Genomic DNA, 23,067 nt, shown 5'->3' on the forward strand with positions numbered 1-23,067 from the left:
CAGACCTTAGAGTCATCTCGACTCTGAGCTCACTCTCTGATATGGCTCACTTGAACTGCCCTGGCTGTGAGGATGCTGGACATTCAGGAAGTCAAAATGAATCATGCTATAAAACACATGGTACTAACTGTTGTGCTTGCCAGGCTGCTGTTGTTGGCACAGAGTGATGACCATGCCCCAGCATGGCACTGGATTATGAGCTGCGACATGTAAGCTTCCTGAAGCTCCAGTCCCCTTCACCACAGTGACAGTTTGGGCTTTCTGGCAGTGGTTCTCAAACTTTTCACTTCCCTTTTATGTGAGACTTTTTTTCTTTTCTTTTTTTTTGCTTCACGGACCCCTGGTGATCCTTGGACCCCACTTTGAGAATCATTGTTCTTTGGAACTATTCGATTTCATGGGGTGATTTCACGAGAAAGGACAGTGCTTTTTTTCCCCTAAGAACATGTTTTACTTGACTTCATGGTTCTGGAATAATGTTTTAGGAATTGATGAGATATTTAATTGCTGTACTGTTTTAGAAGATCTCTGAATGCTGTCAGTTCAGTTCAAACTCAATAATCTAATTCTAATTTTTTTTCAATTAGATGGAGATCCCTTTTACTTTGAAACATTCTTCATTCATGTATGTGTGTATATATATATATATATATATATATAGAGAGAGAGAGAGAGCCTTGCTATCATTATTGGTATGGGTAATTTGTCTGGTCAACCACTGAAGTCCAGACTGAATTATTTGAACTATCACTGAGTGGATTTTTTAATGACAAAAAAAAAAAACCTGACCTCAAATGACTCTCCAAACAGTAGATCAGTCAGGTGGAGGTATTACAGTAATGGATGGTGCGACAGGGTGGCGACAGCAGCACACTCTGGTGTCTGCCAACCCAGCGCTGTCACAGCAGATGTCGGTGTAAGCAGCCTCTTAGCCATCAGCGGGCTGCCTCGTGTCGAGCCGGGCCGATGGATCAAGTGCCTGATGGATAACATAATGTCCCTGAAAAGACAACATGCTGCAATTTTAATTACGCCCTGCTCACTTCTGTTGCTTTTAGTGTGTCTGCAGTGTCGAAGTCAGGCTCAGCTGCTTTAGCTAGCAGAATGTACCGTCCCAAGACAAGTATCTGTGTGTGGGGAGAATGTATTAAAGGGTTTCAGACAGAGTCTGGTGTTAATCAGCTGTCCTGCTGCCTCCATATAGTGTCACCTCAGAGAAAGATTCCCAACGACACACGAGAACGCCTACAGTTAGAGCTCCCTGCCTCCTTCCTCTCCTCTTCTCCTTGGCTCCTGCAAACACCAGAGAGGTGTAAGAGGGAAAATTACCAGAACTCAGAAATGATGTGGGAATAAAAGGAAATAATGTGAAAATGTAAATGACAGACTCCTTTTCTGAATAAAGATCAATATGCTGCTCTAATCTGAAATGATGTGCCTCTGAAAAACAGGCTTTTCTGGCTGACAATGACGCTGATTAGATTAATGGGAGCATGTGCTGGAGTATGTATTCAGACAGAACCCCAGTTGTGAGGATTATTCACGCTTTTTGAGACTAACAGCTAGCAGTCATCATTGTGTTATTTGCAAAAAGTGTTCCCTTCTGTCTTATAAAAAAAAAATAATCAAGGAATAAAGGTAAAAATTTCACAATAACTCTAATAACTGTGGGTGGCTGTTGCTTCCCATCCTGACTCTGACTGTGCAGATACCATCTCTTCTCTCATGTGTCCTTCCAAGGACAAATTAGTTTTTCACACTATTTAAAAAAATAAATAAAAAAAAACCAGTCAATTTTCTTGCCAAAACTTGTGTGGACTTATATTTTTCACTCGCACATTTCACAGTTTGGCGTCTGTCACTTATGAGCTGCAGACCATCCGTCCACCTGGTTCCCTTTGGCAGAGTATGCATAATGCTTCTGTCAGGTGAGAACTTCTCAGATTCTTCTTTTTTTTTCTCTCCTCCTTTCTCTTTTATGTCTTTTTTATACCAGAACTTTAAATTACCTCTTCTTCATTGGCCACAAGAATAACTCATCACAAGCTTTGACACCCTGAAGAACATCAAGGACATTTACACACAACCGTTTTGTTGAGCTTCTTCTCTATTTTATCGCTTCTGTAGCCAGGATCGGATATATCCTGAATTTTCTTTTAAAAAGGTGCACACCATCAAGTTTTACACATCCCTCTAATTCACCAGATCCACCAAGCTTTTGTATTAAGTAGCTTTGGAGTGCTCTAAAAATCTGAAACAATAACTCTGCTGAAGTCATCTTGCTTGCAAATTCTATTTAAATACGTCTTACCCATGAAAAATACTGATTTTCCACCTTTTGAATTTCAAATAACACTGAAATCATTAATTAATTTGTAGTTATTTTTTAAAGACTTTAAAGTTGAGATGAAGCATGTTGCAGACACAATCTAATCATAATGATGTTGGTATTTAAAAGACAGGATCACCTGCCTTTGTTTGTTTACAGCGCACAATGCTCTGCTGTTGTAGGTGTCACCTTGCTCTCTTGTTGTCGGCTGTTTCACACAAAGTAACAACGAGCGCTTTTAAATGTCAGAAATTGGAGCGGCCTCATTAAATCTGCAAAGTTACAAGATGCTTTACTTGTTACTGCAAATAGTGTTGGTGTTACAGCAACATGTTAGCCCAAAAACCTGCTTAACACCTGAACAATAAGAAGTGTATATGTACTGAACACAATTGTATCTGCCACATATGTAAAAAGAAGAAAAGCTACACGTTTTAACAAATGTAGTCAAGTATGTAGCATATGCATTGGAGGTAGAAAAGCATGCATTTTGATCCCTTTCTTGATAACTTTCCGCTCCAATAAGGAAGCTTGCTTGAGTTTGTTTGCTTCTTTTAAGACTGGACTAATCAGTAGCCTCTTTCATTCTTTTCTCTTGGAAAACATGCTGTATCAACGAACAACACTGCACGTACTTACAGGCTACTTCCGACAGCATCTTATTAGTGACATTCTTCCTTTTTTATCTGTGCCGCAGTCCATTTTTCAACACAATATATCACTTGCATCCCATTTACACTGCAGCAACTGCTCCTCTTTCCTAATTAGCGGGCATGCAGGACCACATTCTTTCAAATATAGCTCTTGTAGAGAAATGGTACATTCTTTAACATATCTTAGATCGTCTCTCTGGGCTCTGCCTCTGTGTATCCAATGATAAAATGTCGAAAATTAAGTGAAGAGAAACTGGACTGCTTCAAAAAGGGAAAAAAAAGACAGAGATCTTACTGTAGCTTAACCTTCCTTGTAATCAGTATCCTCGTATAAGATAGTGGCATGTCATTTTGGTTGTGCCAGGATGTCTCCAGTCGGTGTATGTGCGTCAATAAAATGCCACTGCATCCATTTTCCTATCTGTCTTTGTGTTATAAAGTATGAAGGGCTAAAGTGAGGGAGCGTAAGCAGCCTTTGTTTTTATTGCACCCTTGCCTGCACTGTGATAAGCTCTAACCCCAAGTGCAGGCTTCACAGCCAGCCAGATAGTGTTTGCTCCGCTTGACTTCCTTAGGAGCTGGCCTGAGACACAGCTTCACCATGGGTAAGGAAATAATGGACAAATAGGAAGAACTGTGTCCTGCATGCTATTCCAATGCCTGGAATATCCAAATGGAAACTGTAAATAATAACGTGACTTTCTTTATTGTCCTTCAAACTTGAACTTTACTGCTGTATATTTTCCCCATTGTTTGATAAAGAAAATGTAGATTTCCTTCTGAATCTGCAAAAAGGATTTTGAGTTCGTTAAGCCTAATTAGTTGTTGGAATGAGGCCAATGTTTTACTTTACACTGTGAAAGTGTGCAGGAAGCACTATGGGTAAACTCCAAAGAGGTGGGAAGAAATGCCAAAAAAAGAATCTTGCTTATACAGATTTAAATCTGAAGGACTGCCACATCTTTCGAAAAAACATTTTCCTGCTTACTAAAATGGCAGCAAAAGCTTAGCACAAAAGCTCAGTTTCAAGCTGTGCATACTGTATGTGCTGCCATGTTATGGCAGTGCAATAAAAAAGTAGTTAAATAAAAAAAATTAAAAAATCCTTGCTTTTGAGAAATTATAAATCTGGCCCGAGAAAAATAGCAGCAAGATTCTCATGACTTCTAGAAACTGTGGTGCCAGACTGGTTGGAGCTCTCCGAGTTATGGTAACGTTTCTATCTCCAGTCTTTGAATGTGAATCAGGATATTGTATGCTTATGTGAAATTGGAATGGCAAACTTTTTTTTTTTTGGAACAGAAATGGCAGCATGGCGTAATATGGCAGGTTTATCTTGGTATGCTGGGAAAGTTATTCCTTGCACAGTCTGCAAGTCCAGAGGAGGTGATAAAACTTAAAACCTCACTACTGCCAGGTAGCCCTCTTGATTGCTTTATCAATTGACCTTCATCTCACCTTGTAGCACCATATTGATCCTACAGCTCGCTTTTGAATACAGTGTCTTCTGCTCAAGCACAAACTTGTGTTGTTCAATGATAAAGTAATCCAAGAAAGGGCTTTGTCCCTGCAATGATCCCCATGACATGTAAAGATAAACTTAAGTTACCTTAAAGAAAAAAAAACAGGAAGCACATGACCTTTAATTACAATAAATACATTCATGTTATGAGTCAATTACTCTAAAGTATTCCTGCTGTCCAATAAACTGTTTACTTTGGTGGTTGGGCTTCACCGGCAGACTGATGAATGTGCAGTGTGCAATTAAATGTTGGAATATTAGCAATTGAAAAGTCTTAACATTTAATTTGTATTTGTGCTTTCAACCATGTTTTACAAGGCCAAATCAATTATTACAACAAGATGCAAAACAAATGTATGAAATCTATGAACATGCTGAAAACTGCTCTAACCAATAAAGTCATTGTTTTAAAGCACATTTTCTGACACTGACCTTCCTTCGCTGTCCCTGGAAGTTCGATTTTCAGTGTTTAGAAGCAGCACACACACAAGCTTAATTTCTAACATTTAAAAAAAAAAAGTTTTACAAAACAACGACAGAATAAAGACAACTAAAGGATGCTGGCTGCATCTGTTTCCACTTGGGTGAGCACAAAAATGAATTTTGAAGGATTATCACCTGTGAAGGTTTGAGTGTGAAGATCTAAACAAAAAAGGGCTGCTATTACAGCCTTCCTAAATGCTATAAGTCTTATTGTAATTTAAACCTATGAGAGCAACATGTTCTGCACTTCTAATTCATTTACAATTATTGTGATGGTTAATACAGTCATTGGTACAAAAAGTGAACAAGAGACGCACCCTTGCGGTACTCCAGTGTGGGTGCTGATAGTTGATAATTTTATCAATGTTAACAAACTGTTGCCACTGAAAAGGAAATGTATGCATTCACCTAATGAGGGTATTGTTAACTGCCATCCTGCCCACCTTATCAGCCAATAATGTTACAGTTAAGTTAGTTAAGCAAGAAGTAAATGAAACATAGCTTAAAACAAGAGAAATACACAATAATACCATAACAACTGTATAGAAATGTTTAATAATTAAATATCAAACATTTGATTTAAATTGTGATTTATGGTGCTTATATTGAAATGTAGACATTAATCAGGATAAAAATTAATTAAAAAAAAAAACATTGACAGCCGTAAAATATAGGCCTAATACTTGGACTGCACTGGCAAAACTATCATCAGAAATTGGATGCAGTAGCTTTCTGGATCTTAGGATGAGTGTTGTGCCTTATTTATTAAGATCTTGTCTTAATTCCTTCATATTTTGTATAAATCTCTCAGATGTGCTTCACTGTTGAAAGAAAAGATAGCCAGAGTAAAAAATAACCAGAGATAATCAGGAAAAATAAAAGAATTCAGGTTAGAAGCAGAGGTTGGGTCAATTTTAAAGGAAATATAAGAACGAGATTTTGGAAAACAGATGTAAGGAGATAAACCACAAGAGAGCAGCACAAAGGGAAGACAGAAACAAACAGATAAGCAGAGATAAAGTGGCCGAAGTTGGAAGGAACACTTAGAGTTGGTAAGGTAACGGTAGGGTGAGATATGGCCGGCGAGAAAAGGGGGAATGGGGATAGACAGACAAATGACGGATTCAATAAATGAAAGAATCTTTACTCTCGGGAGGTATACAGAAAGATGGAGACAGAGAGCGTGAGAGTAAAGCAGCACAGTGATAGAGAGAGAAGGAGGATGCTGCGAGGAAGCCAAGTGAGTGATGTCCAGAAGGAGCACAGTACCACATTCTTCTCCCTGGTGTGGTCTTGATGGGAATACAAGATGCCAACTGCTTTAACAAATCCTGGTGGACTGCATTTACTCACGCAAACACCACTCATTGTACATCTTAACTCACTTCCCTTCGTCTGCTGACGGCCTACATTGAATCATGAAAGAGGCCTTCAACATACTTTGTCATTACAAGGCAGTCTACGGAACAGCAGTTTACCAAGTGCAACCCTATTCCTCTGCCTAAAGTAATCTCATTATTTCAAGAAGAATTGAAGGCTTGAGACTTAGGTGTTCTCTTGAATATGTGTAACCTTAAACTCAATTCAAAAGAAATAATATTGGAAGTACAATTGTTTTGTTTTTTTTGTCTGAGAGGTGGGTTTATAAAAAGACATGAAGCATAAATACTGTATTTGTACTGTACAGAACAGACCTACACACACTATTACAGAGACAGGATCATCAGTGATGATATAAGGCTCACATACTTTAGCCAAATGAATGGAAGACAAAAAATAATTAATAAAAGATATCATCACCATGGTCCTGTAAAACACCACTCTGTACCACTAGTCTATTGCTGGTGATGCACCGATCTACCTTTCAATCTCACAAACCATTTTACCCTCACTGGTGATCAAGACCAAGATATACTTGAATTCCTTTTCTTGAGGCAGAGACTCTCCCTACCCCAAAGGTAGGAGGCAATCCATTGGTTTTCCCAGCAGAGAACCATGGCTTCTAGCTTGACTCTCATCTCAGTCCCTTCAAACTGAGCTGTAAACCGCCCCAATGCCAGCTTGAGGACCTAAGCTGTAGAAGCCAAAAGAACTACATAATTCACAAAAAAAGCAGGGATGCATTCCTCCACCTATCTGCATCTTGAGAGCCTGTCAATGAAATTCACAAACAGAATCAGTGAAAAGGGTCCACACTGGTAGAAGCCAACCGAGACTGGAAACATGTCTGACTCTGGGGATTGGGACACAGGTCTCACTTTGGTCATATAGGGACTGAATGGTTCTCATTCCCGTATTCCCCCAATACTCCCGACGTAACGCCACAAGGGACACAATCATAGGCCATCAAGTCCACAAAACACACAAAGGCGGGATTAACAAACTCCCTTGCTCCACCTAAAAGCACTGTTTGAAGAGTTAGTACACTGTTGACAATGATAAGAAATTCTGTATGTCACACAACATATAATCCATTGTATACAAATAATGACTTGTGCAGCTGTATTCTGATAGACTAATGTCTATGTGTAATCATGCTGCTCTATAAGAGTGTTTAATTATTTGGTTGACTGATGCGTTGATGAAAATAACAGATAAGACACTTAGTGACAGCCCTCTTTGTTGTTGCGAGAAAACATAGACAACAGATAATTATTTTCCTTATTGTCAGATGGCCTTTATTGTTGACACCCTCCTTAATTTGACTTTGTATTTGTCTCCTCGTATGGTCCTCAAAATCACTGCAACAAAAAAAACAAACATCTGTGAATTTATCCACTCACTATTAAATTAACAGCTCCCCCCTCCCCCCCATAGTCAAGCCAGAGTGTGTGATTTTTTTTTGCCTGGCCTTGCTGTTTACTGGTTGCTCTGTTGCCATCATTTGACAATGTGTCTCATAAACAGCTCTCATCAATTGACAGAGTAATTGCTCAGCTGTTGACATGCTACTGAGAGACTTAATCACTTCTAGATAATGATCAGTTCCAGCTGCCATTTTGGTGTTGACTAGCCTGACATTTGTTTACACACTACTAAAAGCTTGTTGTCAGTAGTGTGTGAGACTTTCAGTAATAGCACCATGACATTTTTGCAATCAAAGGCAGAGGCAACGCTTTTGTTCCGAAAAGGAGTGTTCAAAGCAGATGTCTAAGAAGTTGTTTTTTGAGGTGAAATGAAAATTGTCTTCATATGGTTTAGATGTGGATTCAAGTTTTCAATCTTTTGTTTTTTTCTTTGATCAGTGTCTTTGAGGCCAACACATGAGTCATGAGGATTGTTTACAAAACTGTCCAGATAAGTTCTTTGAGCAAGGGAAACAGGGCAAAGCAATAAATAGTGGCCATCATTGTGTGAGGGGTTGCAGGGTAACACTGACAATAAAGAAGATCAGGTTAATTAGACTTTAATCAATAGAAAACAAAGCTGTTCTGGATTCACGGTCAGAAAGTGGAGACTTCACTATGCTAACATTGCTAACTGTCAATCATTCATGCTAGTTCGCTGATACTTTTTTTCAATAACCTTTCAAATCAAGTCTTATCTTGTTGAAGGAGATTTTATATTTTTTGTCTTTGATAATAAACTTTACATGCAATGTTATGTATATAATGGAACTGTGCATATTCTATCATTGTTATCATTATAGGATCATTTTACAACAGCAGGCAACAGGGTTGCTGACAAAAACTAGCATTTAGCTAACAAATGTACATTGACACCAGAAACAAAGAGTCCTATGTGCAGCACATGTGTCTTCCCTAGTTTCCACCGGACACGTTTGTCATTTTCATCCTCTGCACCCATAGGTGAATTGGTCCTAAAACAATGTGTGGTCAGGCGCACAAGTGACATGTTCCTATTTTGAGGACTAAGAAAGTGACTGTGTGATAATCCAATAAAAAGTCTTAATTCTGTTACATTGTATTATTCTGCTATTTAAGACATATAGACACTCATGGGGCAGGGCTCACACTGATCTGTTAAAAATATTTTTGTATTTGCTGATACATTCTGATTTTAATTTTTAATGGGGGGTTGGGAGACGGCAAGCTTCTGCTTTCCTGTCTGCAGTCATCTTCTTCCTTTGGACATGAGGCTGTTCTAGAGATGCTGCAGTGGCTGAGGTGAGGTTCAGCGGTAGTGTTGGTTTTCATCCCTAGTCACATTTTCAATTCAAACTTGAGTGTGTGGAAATAGAGAGATCAGTAATTAAATCTTTTTGATAATTTGAAAGAAAAAAAAACATGTAGAGGTGAATTTATGAATATAAATTCATAAATTCACGCCTGACCACACACTGTTTTAGGACCAATTCACCTATGGGTGCAGAGGATGAAAATGACAAACGTGTCCGGTGGAAACTAGGGAAGACACATGCGCTGCACAAAGCTACAGGTTAGAAACATCTCTTTTACAAATAAGAACATTAATATATCTAATTAAAATCAAGATAAAATAAATATATGATAAATGATGTGGTTGAATTACTGTTATTATTTACTTAAATAAGTAAATCTAAACTTACAGTAAGTACATAACTAAGTCGATAAGAACCAGCAGTCTAACAAAGTATCATAAAACAAAACCAGAAGGAACAAGCTTCTTCTGTGTGAATGCACCATGTGTCCTTGGGCAAAACACCGAACACCAAATTGCTTCCGCAGCTGCATCAGTGGTTTGTGAATGTGTATGGATGGGCTTAGTTAATACTGACGGACCATTTACATCGCAGCCTCTGCCATCAGTGTGCGAACATGGTGTGAATGTGTGATTGTGACCTTCAGTATATACTGTAAAGCACTTTGTGTGGTCAGAAGACTAGAAAAGCACTATACAAGCTTAACTCCATTTACGTTTACTCTTGGAATATGGAAACGCTCTCCGATACCTTTTAGATCGCTGGTACACCTCAGGGAGAATTCTGCTTGAGCTGGACAAGGCCAAAAACTCCAAGCTCTGTGTCCACTGTCTGCCAAAACAAATGCAGAAACACAAACATTCATATACTCCTATGCAACGAAGTTCGATTTATAAATATTCTTGTACATGAATAAGTGCGACTAAATAGTGCATAGTGCAATTAAGCCCAGACAGTTATGCAAATTGTTTAGTATCCATCACACACATATTAGTGAATATAGCCAAGGATTCCAGCAGCAGACAATGAGTAAAGTGTTTACAGCCAAGCACTGTTTCTTGTTCAATACGTTTACACATACAGTACAAGTAATTCTTCTTCTTAAAAAAAGCATTTCAGTACCCACAGTGCTCCTACTTCCATTGGGATTTAAACAGAAAAACATAAAATGCCAAGACCAAAAATGTATAAAACCATATTGTATAAAAATGTGTATGCATTGGTGTGAAAAAATTATATATTTTTGGTAACTGATTAATCTACAACATGCAGTGAGTTTAGATGATGTCGGTAATAATCAAGAACCAATTAATGAATTTAGTTTAGGGATGTCCAGATGTCACTCTTAGGTAAAATGGTTGGAAATGTGCCAGGAAAAAACATTAGTCGGCCTACTTAGAATAAGCACAGCAAAAAAGAGAAATGTCAGACCAAAGTCTCCAACTGTATCTAAAAATATTTCAAAAGGTTGAATTATATTTACTTTTTCAAGTAATTAAGACATTCAGCATGATTTAAAAAAAAAAATCCATCCATTACTATTGTGAAATGGCAAAAATAAAGTGTCCTTGCTAGATCGCCCGTGGTCAGAGAGTCTTCACATCTATAAGTAAACTAATTCTGTACAAAGTAGAAACTGAAAATTAGTTTTCTCTGGAAATTCATTAGCACTTTAATTAGCAAGTCATGAGAGGAACACAGAATACACAATTTAATTTAGAACTACGACATGGCATTAGAGGACAGTGGGGGCATGTAGTTATGCTTATAATATGTTTTCAGGTTAATTGCTTTGGCAAAAAGGCTTGCGTGCAATGTGACTGACATTTTAATGGAATAATTGCTAGTCAAGGAGGGATTCAGATACACACCTGCAATTTTGTCCATCAGTTAAAACCACTATCTGCTGAACCAAAAACAAGAACATTTTAGAGCAAGCACTTAAATAAACAGAAATATCTACATGTTGGATTTTGAAATTCTGTGAAAGTCATTTTGTAATGACCTTAGGGTTTAATTAGTTACTTCTTTAAAAGGGCTTTTATGGTTGGATTACAACAGACACATACAGTACAAGGAATTCTTCCCGGAGTCTTGCATGACTCACATGTGACGTCCGCACATCTATTTGCAAAACTTCAAAGTCCACGGAAACACTTATTTTCCTACCTCCTCCTATTAGCAGGAGCAGTAGCTGCATGTAACATTCGGTCCCGAGCCTCCCTCATTGAAAATGGGTTCATGACATCATATGTTTGTTACATCACAAACCTATGATGTCACTGATCCAAGCCCATTGGCTCGTTTGAGCAAGCTCGGACTGACTGCAGCATTCCCAATATGGTAAAAGGGACGGGACATATCCGAGAACAGAGTGGAATGACTGACCAATTGCAAGAGAGCAGATCGGCCAATTAATCAAACCAGACTTAGCACACGTGAGCACCCGGCTTGTTTTTTTGTTTTTATTTTTCTTGGTGGGGGATTCTGAGCATTGGAAAAACAGTTAGATGAAAGAGCCTGCATGGCAGTACATGAAAACAGACTTTTTTTCAAACATTAGCGATCGTGAACGTACTTTAGTAGACATAAAGTAGATATAAGAACTCCAATAGAGTATCCAGATCTCTGACAGCTGAAATCTTATAGAAGCACACACATTTACACAAAATCTGTCATCTCTACAGTGGGCTGGCTAGCACGTAGAATGCTCTAAAAGAAAATATGCATCTACAGACTAACACAAGCTCATGCCCAGGCAATCCAGTGTTTTATGTTATGCAGCTGAAAAGCAAGAACACATTTTTTTTTTATCATATTCAACACTGCCCCTCTCTGGCGTGCAGGCCTGAACCATATGTTCACAGTCTCAGCATGAGGATCCCTCGGGCATGTGGCACATCTTCCCCACGAGTACTATCCAAGGGTCCCTTGTGAGCGGCTGGCTCGCTCAAAGGGCTTTTGGGGACATTGAGGCTCAGCCAGGGGTGGAAAGGTCTCTGAAGTCTGCGGGCCTCAAAGCTTCATGGGGACATGAGCACTCGGCGAGGTCGAGAATGCCAGGTCACGGGTTCTTTTCCAAACTGTACAGAGATTCACTTTCCCCTCATGTAGGCCTAATTCGCTGATCGCTGACAGAGGGAACACAGCCACACCCTCTTCATTCCCTTCCAGCCATGTGACTCAAGTCAAACTTGTCAGGATGCTTTAAACAAGCTTGTTTCGGAGGAGGAAATACTAACGAGTGATGCTAATGAGGACAAGCAGCGGTCATTTTGTAAGGGAAGGAAAAGAGGAACTCAAACAACATGTGGAGCGACGGATGAAAATAGCCTCTGTTATGTAAAAGGATGTTTTCCCCAATGAGGTCAGGTCAAGTGTGATAAATGCTAAATAATTGTGTGTGCACACTTCTCTGTGTTTTCACATGTGGTTGCCTCATTTTCTCACGCTCCGCTGGTTTCATTTTGTAACCAGAGGGAATTATCAGATGTAAATACTACCATATGGTTAAGTGTATTAAGGAGTGCATTTTATCTCCCCTAGTTAACAGTTTTCACCATCTTATCTTTTCACTCTTTTAATGATGTACAATCTTTTTTTTGCTCTGTTTACTTAATATCTGTTGCATTCTTTCCTTAAGTTTTGTTTAAATGTATTTCTGCTATTATGTCTGTAAAGCACTGTGAATTGCCTTGTGCCTGAAAAGCGCTATATAAATAAACTTGCTTTGCCTTGCCTTACACTTGTTTTAAAAAGTGGTTGCCCAGAGACCATGTTGATTCCTCATACTGTATACAGTCCATTGTAAAAAAAAAAAAAACTTTTTTAAATAGTCTATTAGTTTACCGCTTAAGGCTCAATTTGTGTTTGTCATGGCTAGAACATTTCAGGAGGGAAAGTAGGTCCCCTGGTACCAAGAGCTCCTGGCTCAAATACACTTTTGCATGTATAGTCCAGTACAGCTGTACTGAAACATCTGTTGATCTCACCATATCATCATTGGTGGACAAGAAGCTTTGATTCTTGATGTGGTATTAGACTTGGTAATGATGATGCAATTGAAGCAATATTCTTGATGCTTTGGTCTCAGTCTAAGGAGAATTTATTGTTTACTTTGGTGTTTTCATTCAAACATTTTAACAGTTGAATCTGTCCTCTGTTTACAGGTCATCCTGATTCTAACCAAGCTGTATGACTTCCATATTGGCAGCGTCACTGAGAGCACTCTTTGGAGGTGAGTCCACTGGAGCTTTTATTAGCAAACACATAGGTGTCTCTGAATCCTGCAGTGCTGCAGGAAGAGACAAAGGACGGAAGTAACCTTGTACGATGATCCTTGAATTCATTCGATGCTTCATGTCATTGATCAGTAAGGTTTTTCTTTCTCTCCCAGTGTCACCCTTAATAATAAAACTAAGAGTCTCTTTCTACCTTCTGTTTGCAATCACTCTGCTCCTCTGCTGCTGTGAACAGTTTATTCTGGTGTCACGCACGGTCAGACCAGGCACTCAGGGTGGAGTTTGCTGTTTGCCATACTCTTGTATCTGGCACATTGTCTCATGTACCCTCCTTCCTCACCAGTTCTGGGAATAGAATGAACACACACACATATGCACACTCACTCCAGAAACAACAAGATTGCTTGTAAAGAGAAAAAACACAATAGCAGTGGGATGGGTAACACATCCCCGATGAGTTGAAACGGCATGTAACACATTTTTCAAATCTAAGTGGATCGTGTTGCTGCTAAGAAATAACCACCAGCTAAAGTTGTCATTTCAGCTTATAAAAATGACTACTGTTATCTTAAAATGACTACCCTGTCTTTGTCTACTTGGGATTAGAATCAAAGACCAAAAGCTCAAAATTACTGTATCTTCATACTAATACTATACTATACTATACTAATCCCTGACTATGATTGTACACTGCGTTATGTGGCATGTACGGAACAACTGACTGGCAGTCGCCGAGTATGGCAATCATTAGCATGCCTGTCTTCTTCTATCTTGTTTACTTTGAGGCTGTAGTGCTGGCTAGATCACAGCAGCTACTGACTGGAGCTGCATGCTGCATTCAGGTTTGAAAGTTGCCTATCCGACTTCAGTTTGTTTACGTATTTTCAATTTTAAAAGTCGGAATGTTTTAACAACAAAAACAGACAGCGTGGATGCTATGAAGACGATGTGTCCAATGTCTCTGTTACAAGTAGTCTAATATTTGAGCAAAATGTGGATGTTAAATATGTATATTACTCAAAAGTATCTTATTTATTTATTATTCAAAAGTATCTTATTTATTTATTATTCAAAAGTATCTTAAGATGAACAAAACAAGTTTACTTTTCCCAAGCAGTGCCTAGGTAATTTGGGCCATGAGGCAAAAAAGTGCATGTTTGGGTTTTTATTTGCAAGAAAAATGTCTGTTTAAAAGATAGAACACAGTTTATTTAACTGCAGACACTATGGGTCATAAAAGAGTCCACAAAAACCTCTTTAAATAATTCAGTGATTGCTTCCCGATAAGCCTCTACTTGCTGCTATTATATAATGTGTCCTCTCAAATTTGAGCCACCTTTTCTCTCAGGTTCAGCCTGTTATACAACCAAGAAAACTTTTGACACACTTTGGTGATCCCTCCAGTTACATAAAGTCCCCTGGACATATCCCTGTTGAAACCACCACAGATGGCAGAGAGAGGACATAATGTAGCCTAAAGGAGAGGTGAAAACCATCATAATGCAAAGTGAATGGAACTGAAATAAACTTGCTCGTGCACAAACTTGGGTTACTCTCAGCACACGGTGCATTTATCAGAAGCAAAGTTTTAGTTCTCAAAATGATCCTACTGAGTGATCGAACCACCTGAGATGATGCCCTCTCATATTATATTCAATGGTGTCTCCAGAGGCTCTGCTTTTTAAGATCGGCCAAATAATTAATGAAGCCATTATGGAATGGAGATTCTGTTTGAGAACAAAGCCACTTGAGCAAGCAAACACAAACTGTGGATCTTTGTTTGTAATACTCAGAAAATAAAAACTAGAGTAGGGTGGAGAGAGCTGAGGCTACACAACATTGCCATCACGGATTCATAAAGTTAAATGGATGCTGCATCCATCCAAATGGCATCCCACTCAGTCTTACAGAAGCTTTTGCAAAACTCCAGTGGACTACTGTTTGTTTTATGTGCAAGTGAAGACAACCATTTTGCTCTTTCAAATATTATTAACTCAAACAGATAAAACTCACTGTGTCATTCCCTTAAATGTACTTTTTCACTTTCACTTTCTTTCCTTCGCATGTAATGCTTCGGGGGCCTCTTGATTGAATATAACAGCAGGCTTGAGACATGTTATATACCGGCAGTTTCAGCTAGTAGCCTAGCAGCTGATGAGTGAGCCAAGGAATGTGAAGGATTAACAAAGTAGCAGTTGCCAATCAACAATTGCAAATATATGTTCTTTTGCAACATGAACTAGCACCAGGCTCTGGTACAATCAGACTGGACAGGAATGTAAGTCACTCTGGGCACTCTGTTTCTTTTATCATCATTGTTAAGCTGTGTTCAGTCCAAATGCAACACCAGATATTGTGTCTGGGTGTATAATATAATTCAGAGGAGGTTACAGCTTGGTTGATTGCAGTGCTGGATTTGCAGGAAAATATTGCAGCTGCCAATTACTTGAGGTCTCACTCTAAAACAAACTAACTTGGACTTTTTAGATTGAAACCAACTACAATCTTAACTGCATAGTTTCTGCCTATTTGTCTCTTTGGTGAATGACTCTCCACTTTTGAGTCAACCAGCTACCATATTGAAATTTTTTGGATTGCAAAAACACTCACATAATAACGGCTCACAAAGTTCGCCTGCACAAACGCGCCGTCTTCGACACACTTGGTGTAAATGCGTTCAGGGACTTGGTATGTGTCCTATCAAATGGCGTTGACTGAGAGCAGTTCCCACACAAACCGTGAAACCGTTATCAGAGTTAAGTGCGCCTGACAGTTTAACTCTGCAGGCAAGATGTAATCAGGTGAAGTAACTTATCCATGATGTGAAGACAGGGACATCACTCTGCTTGAAGATCAAAATTATTGGCAGCACTCCCAGCCCTGTCACTCACCCACAAACCTACAGTGAGAGGAGCAGCTGTCCATCTAAGCTTGAATTTCCAATATGTCACTGTCTGAAAAGATGCGAGATTGTGTTTTAAAAAAAAAAAACAGACGTACATAATCTGCTTGTATTCTACTTGTAAATAATAACTCAGGTTGAATTTGAGATAGAAATGCTATACGTTAAGGGATGTGGTAAAAGGAAATAGGAAAAAATGCAGATAAAGGGCAAGTTCTTTACTGAAACAGCAATTTTCTTCTATCAGCTTAACTGTGGCAGTGCTAGGAAACCTGCTGTCTCAAGTCAGCTCCTGTCTATGATTCGTCTTCTGTTGCCAGCTAATTGAGATCGCTACTTTGATAGGGATTGAAGATGAGCAGTTGGAGTGAATGTTTATTGCTTTATGGGAAGACATCTCAAATGGAAAGTCTAAGTCTGGCTTTTTTGCAAAGGTCAAGGCACTGGAAACAGCTCAAAGTATCGCCCAGTCAGTCTGTCAATTTTAATGAACATCCTGACCTTAAACAATGAAAGCTGCTCAGTCTGTCTGTGCATAATTTTCAAAGAAGCCCTGATATGTGTGTGGAGGTGGTAGAGAAAAGAAACAAAGGCGAGCTGCTCATTGTTGACAATAAATCAACTCAGCAAAACAGTTCTTCAAAGTTGTTCAACCTCTCTCATCTGGTCTCTGGAGCATATTGCCCCTCTGTGGAAGAAAACTGATCAGTTATGACAAGCCCCGTACTCATTTGCAGGTATTCAAACATGAAATGAATGCCAACAACAAAGTCAGGCTGTATGTCGCTCCTATATAATTATATAAATCTGACATATCCTATAGGCTTACTTGTACTTTTTGCAAACAAGCCTATGCAGTAGTTGTTCTCAGTGCTACATAAAAAGTTCATTAAAGTTGTATACTCACAGTGGTATCACTGAATCATTGAACTGGAACGCTCGTGATTAGCTGCAGTCTTTTTGTCCCACTCAAAACAAAATGCAGAGCCCTTAATTATTAGTTGATGATGATCCACTAAGGCAGATATTGGGGCAATTAACTGAGGGCTTAATTATTTACAGTTTGGTACAGGACCAAACAGCAAATAATAAAACTGAATTGAGTACTATACACTTGGTGTGAATGAAAGGTAGTAACATGACGAACTTAAGCACTCTTTTTACTGCATTGGTACAGACAGGGCAATAGCTATGATGAGCAAGGACTTTTATACTGTCAAAATTAGAGGTAGCCACCCTGGTGTGTGCTTTTAGTTGTTTCAATACTGTTTTGAGGCCTTCGCAAAATGATTGCGATTCAATTAAGAAGACTTAAACTTCTAATGAGTTAAGTGAGAACTTTCTGGTACACTTCCGTACAGATTTTGTTACCAGGAGCACTGGCCATTGGAGATAATGCAGGTTTTAGGCACTTAAGTCTTCAGCTTAACAGCGTTCCATGAATTGCTTTATCTGTCGCCTACTGGTTGAATTAACAGTAAATCAAAATAACTAAATTTATCTTCCTACCAACTCTCTGGTTGGCTTTTGCTCGTGCATCCGTTCTATGTTGATTTCTTTAAATGCACAGTATGTAAAGTTCGCCACCAGGGGGCTCACAATTAATCTATGAATAGCAAAAGATGATGTCGACGCTGTCAGGGTATCATGGGGAAGATTCCCTCTACTACCTCCCACACCAGATGAAAACATAGTCCATGTTTACCATAGTAGTTAAGACAGTGGCTGAAACAGACCTGAGGAGGGGAATATGTTTACATCTTTTTTTTACATCCGCCATGACAGAAACAGCTATTAAATAAAGTATTCCCCTGGCTTTGATAAATGTTGTAAATATTTGAGGTAATGTAAGTGCTCAACAAAAAATATAACAACAATACATTTTTAATTAATTAAGATTTAAGTGTAAAAATCCTTCATATTACTCCTTTAAGCACCTGAATGTTTAAAGGAGTTTTAACTCAAATTTAGCTTTTTGCGTAGTTTAAGGGAGTTTGAGGCTTAAAACTCATGAGGTGACTTAGTGTTTCTAAAATCTGGCAACACATGTTGGAGAAGCCATGCCTTTCAGGCTTTGACTCAAATAATAACACTAAACGTGACTGATAATTGTCCCTTGATGTGGATGTTTGGTTTTAACAGTTGAAGTCTTATCTGCACCTGCAGTGCATGAAGCGAGAACACCTCTCAGTTCAACCATTATTATTCTCTCTCTGTGGTCTGAAATCGGTGAATCAATATCTGTGAGAAAGAGCATCACTCTCCTATTGAACTGCTAAATGATGACACCACAGTACCACCGACAAACATGCACTAACTGTCAGACTTTTCATTGTATCCCTCAGGGAACATCGCTGTAGTCTGAGTCAGTTTGTCTTATCACATTACAGCATGTTAAGTTTCACACCAAATGTTTAGGCGTTCGAGTCTAATTATTTTGATTTAATTGCTCTTATTCTCGCCTTCAGCAAATTGACGCTGATCTGATAATAAAAAAAAGAGCATTCTTTTCACTTTATTTCTGTCCTCTATTAAGCTGCTGATTAGAGCTGTAATGATGTTTTGTATGAGGAAATGTTCATTATGAAGATAACTACAGTTAAAATAGTGGTGCTGAAAATGCCAGAGATTATGGAATATTTGCCAACAGTTTGATTGCTGGTGGGGAGATAATTACAGCACTACATCTGCTTCAGGTCTGAAAAAAATTATTATCGAGAAGTTATGGGTGGGCTACGGCGATTTGAATGTCATTTTTACTAGCTATGGGGAGTTGTGCTTAAGCGACATAGGGCAATTGTTTAATAATATCTTATTTGCCTCTGATTAAGCCTTTTCCAGTAAAGAATATGACGACTACAGATATCATCATGCATTCTTTTCATCTCTTTGACCATGAACCAGGCAGGGAGGAGCTACCAAAACATGCTGTTGGTTGCATAATGGGAGTGTTCTTTTTTTTTTTTTTTTAAGTGACCTATATACGCTCTTTAACTCACAATATCTCAACCTTTGCTCTTTCATACAAAAATATAGCTATCACTCTATTCCACAATGTTATGCTAGTAATGGTTAGCTGTCTTACACTCCTTCAACACATTTTAAAGAAAGAATCAACACTGATGTAGCAACACCAGCCATGACATTTTTCATCATTCCAAGCATTCATCTACCTTGATAAAAATTGGCCTTGGCATTTCTGACACACACAACAGCATCAATTGAGTTCAATTTGGTCAGATATTGACCTGTTATGTCTGCAGCAGCTGTTATGTGATTGGCAAAGGTAACAAAAACAGAAAAGTGTGTCTTGTATGACAAATTCTAAATCCGCATACGGATGACTTTCAATGTAGTAGTCTAAAAATCTAACTTATGCTAAATCAGGTAAAGATTTTGATTATTATTTATCGTATTGCATCGTATTTAATGTACAATATTTTCCTTGTTGAATATTGTGTACCACTATAAATATTTTCTAATTCCATCAAAGCTCAGATTTAAAGAACAATTGTGTGTACTATTCACTATAAACAATTTGACTTCTGCAGTAAAGAAGTCATACCAATCGGTATGTTTACCAAATTAAGAGAACCTTTGTTTCAAAGCAGACATATTCTGAAAAGATTATTTTACAGTGTTTTTAAACATAAAAGTAACCTGAAAAAAAAAAGTGAACTAAACCCGTCCAGTCTTTTGTTTGTGGTCTGCAGTCTTATAACACAGAGAAATGATGCTCTGTTTCAAATGCTCTACTTGTGACGTCACAGTGAGATTCTGGTAAAAAAATTAAAAAAGCCCTGAACGCACTTCACCCCCAGCCTAGAACAAAACATTTGTGCAGGTCCACCATAATTTTTTCTTGCTTGTAAAGGAGTGATGTCGACAAGGGAAACTAATCTCATTGAATTTAAAGAGACATACACAAATGGAGCGTTCTGAAAGAGCTGGTTTTTACAGGGTCACAAACCTTCTCTGGTGCTTGATTCATGTTATATTTTATTATTATTCATTCAGACCACAGGGAGCAGTTTGAAAAGGGCTATAATATGTCCTCGTTTAATGAAATTAGTGATAACCACAATAAACTAATGAGATCATGAGACTTCATTACACCAATTTTCAATAAGTAAACAACTGTTGGGTAATTACCGTAAATTCCGGACTATAAGCCGCTACTTTTTTCTCACACTTCGAGCACTGCGGCTTCTACTCCGGTGCGGCTAATGCATGGATTTTTCTTGGGGGACAATGAGCTTCTGCCGCAAAAACATTTGACTTCGTCACGTCGGATCTTAATATCAGTCATTTTGCGCTTCATGCACGCACCCTCATGATGGAAAACACACGGAGAAATACATATGATGCAGTTTTCAAGTTAAAGGCGATCGACCTGGCTGTCAAAGAAGCTAACAGAGCTGCTGCACGTTAAGATGACACTGACAGCGACAACAGAGACTGAGGAAGTGAGTAATGAAGTCATTCTGAGGCAGTGAATGGATGGACTTTTTCTTGTGAAATATATTACGGTCATCTTTTTCATCAGCCGTGTTACAGACACCGTCGGCTAGGCTTCGTATTGTAACGGTTCATGTTGTAAAGTCAGTAGTTGATAATGTGTTCATAATTCCGATTATGTGGAGAGTCAGTGAATGCACCAGCGAGAACGTGTTGAGTGGCTGTATGAGAGAACGCTGGGTGAGAGAGTTGGATTGTTACGGCAAGTTATGTGTTGCTCTCTGCTGTAAACGGCGTGGTCACGGCCGACAGTGATCGGGTTATTAAAAGTTATTATTTGAACGCTCTTGTCGTCCTTTAACGTCGCTACAGTATTTGCGGATGTTACCGGTAGCCTAGGTCTGTGTAAATAGCTCTTGTTATAGCGTGGACACCTGCGGCTTATAATCAAGTGCGGCTTATATATGTACAAATACATTTATTTACTTATTTTTAGCCGGTGCGGCTTATATCCAGGTGCGCTCAATAGTACGGAATTTACGGTATACTCTGTAATAACCCCATTTCATTAGACTTGTGCCTTGTTCAATCAATCAATCAATCTTAATTTGTACAGCACCTATTCACAACAATTGTTTTGTATTTTTAAAAAAAAAAACTATATATATAGTGTAACCTTTAAAGTCAGGTAACACATTGTCATATAATTTTCATAAACAATAAGCTGCAGGTCCTTGTGCTTTTCCACCATGAAAAGATAAGAAAATCAGAGGGAAAAGCAAACAAACAAATGTTGGTGGGTCCACTTTCTTTTAAAGAGGACCTTCATGTTGGAGGGGATTCCCTCGCCTAAAACAGGAGTCCATTAGAGAGACTGAGGGAGTATAAGAGAGAAAGAGGAGATAGTTTTGCGTTATCACTCCCTGGCTGCAGACTCCATTTCTCCTCGCTGAGCCAGGATGGGGTCACCTGGGGGTGAGGAGTGACATCCTCTCAAATTGCATCATTTTGCTGAGCATGCTCACAGGGTATGTGATATTTCACAGGTCAGTGCCTATAATAAGGGCCTGGCTCTCTCCGTGAGACCCACCTGATGTCTCTGACCTTTTGCAATTGGACTCCGTATTTCCCCTCTAAAACCCCACTAGCCCGGTCTCGTCCGAACTTTTGATGAGCACTTTAATAAAAAGCACTCTGGAAATGGCAAGGCTGATGCGTCTATAATTGGATCACTTAAAATCCTAAAAACCCTGACTTGTACTGCAGGTAATTACAGGTGCACATACATTAAGCATCTGCAAAAAGCTGTACCAAGCAATGCATCACTCCCCAGATTCCCTCAGCCCTATGAATGAATTTTAGCTTCTGTGACCACCTGTTTTGGTTTCTAATTTAAGTTAATAGTTTCAAGTCAGTCTTATTACTCAGTTCATTTTTAATTTTTGTGTCCAGCGACTTTTGGTCCTTAGTGTCAACCCACTAACTATCTAACACTAAATGCAGAGGAGCCTCTGATTGAGACCTGCCTTTATATATCAAAACATTCAGCAACACTAAGCTGGTAAAAGAGACCGGGTCACATTTTTTTCCGATAGTTTTCACATTTCGGGCCCTAACAAGGCAGTTAGAAAGATCAGAAATGATTCGAAGTGCAGACTGGACTTACTCTGCTTGAAAGGTGCACTGAGATTCCTTCTGTTGGTATTTTGCTCTAGAAACGACAATGACTTTTTCAGTGTGCACACTGAAAAACCTTGTCATCATAGAGAAGCTGCTTTAAAACATATTTCTTGGGAATTCCAGCGACCTTTTTGTTTCCTCATTTGTGCTTTACCTCAGTTAACACGTAGATCAACCTTGCAGCTATTTAATAGGTCATTTATATTGATCCTATCACTCGAATATTTAAAATCTTACCTCTTTTTAATTGCACACGCCTGGGGTCTTTCCTTTTTTCTTCCTCAAGCTTGTACTCATTCGCCTGCTGCCATCACAGCATGAGGTGAATTTCATCAGGAGGTTTAAAACTTGAGGCATACCATGGCCATTCCAGGGCTTCTCCATTTGTTACTCGAATTTCCTTGTTTTAAGTATGTTGATCCTGAGGGGATAAATCTGTTTGTCGTGGATTCCCAAGGATACAGGCCAGATAATGCCCTAAATTTATGATGAGTGTTCCCGTGTTTGACGACAGCAGTGCATGCCTGCGAGCTTTGACTCCACGGCTTATCTGAAATGACGTAAATATTCACTTTAAGGACAACATTGTGACACAAATTGCCCACAGCATGGAGCTGAACCGGGGTGGCTGGTGATGTGGCTTGTGCCCTGGGTAGTA

At 38.9% G+C, this 23,067-nt stretch overlaps 1 protein-coding gene across 2 annotated transcripts in view; it reads left to right on the forward strand.

The window, feature by feature from the left end:
• sorcs3a (sortilin related VPS10 domain containing receptor 3a) overlaps window positions 1-23,067 on the forward strand; it is a 215,332-nt gene that overhangs the window by 69,077 nt on the left and 123,188 nt on the right. For both annotated transcript variants that reach the window (XM_079337755.1, XM_079337756.1), the window contains exon 2: window positions 13,298-13,365. In XM_079337755.1, the coding sequence (XP_079193881.1) occupies window positions 13,298-13,365 (68 nt within the window). The remainder of the gene's footprint in view (window positions 1-13,297; window positions 13,366-23,067) is intronic.

The sequence above is a fragment of the Symphodus melops genome, assembly GCF_947650265.1.
Source record: "Symphodus melops genome assembly, chromosome: 2".
NCBI lineage: Eukaryota > Metazoa > Chordata > Actinopteri > Labriformes > Labridae > Symphodus > Symphodus melops.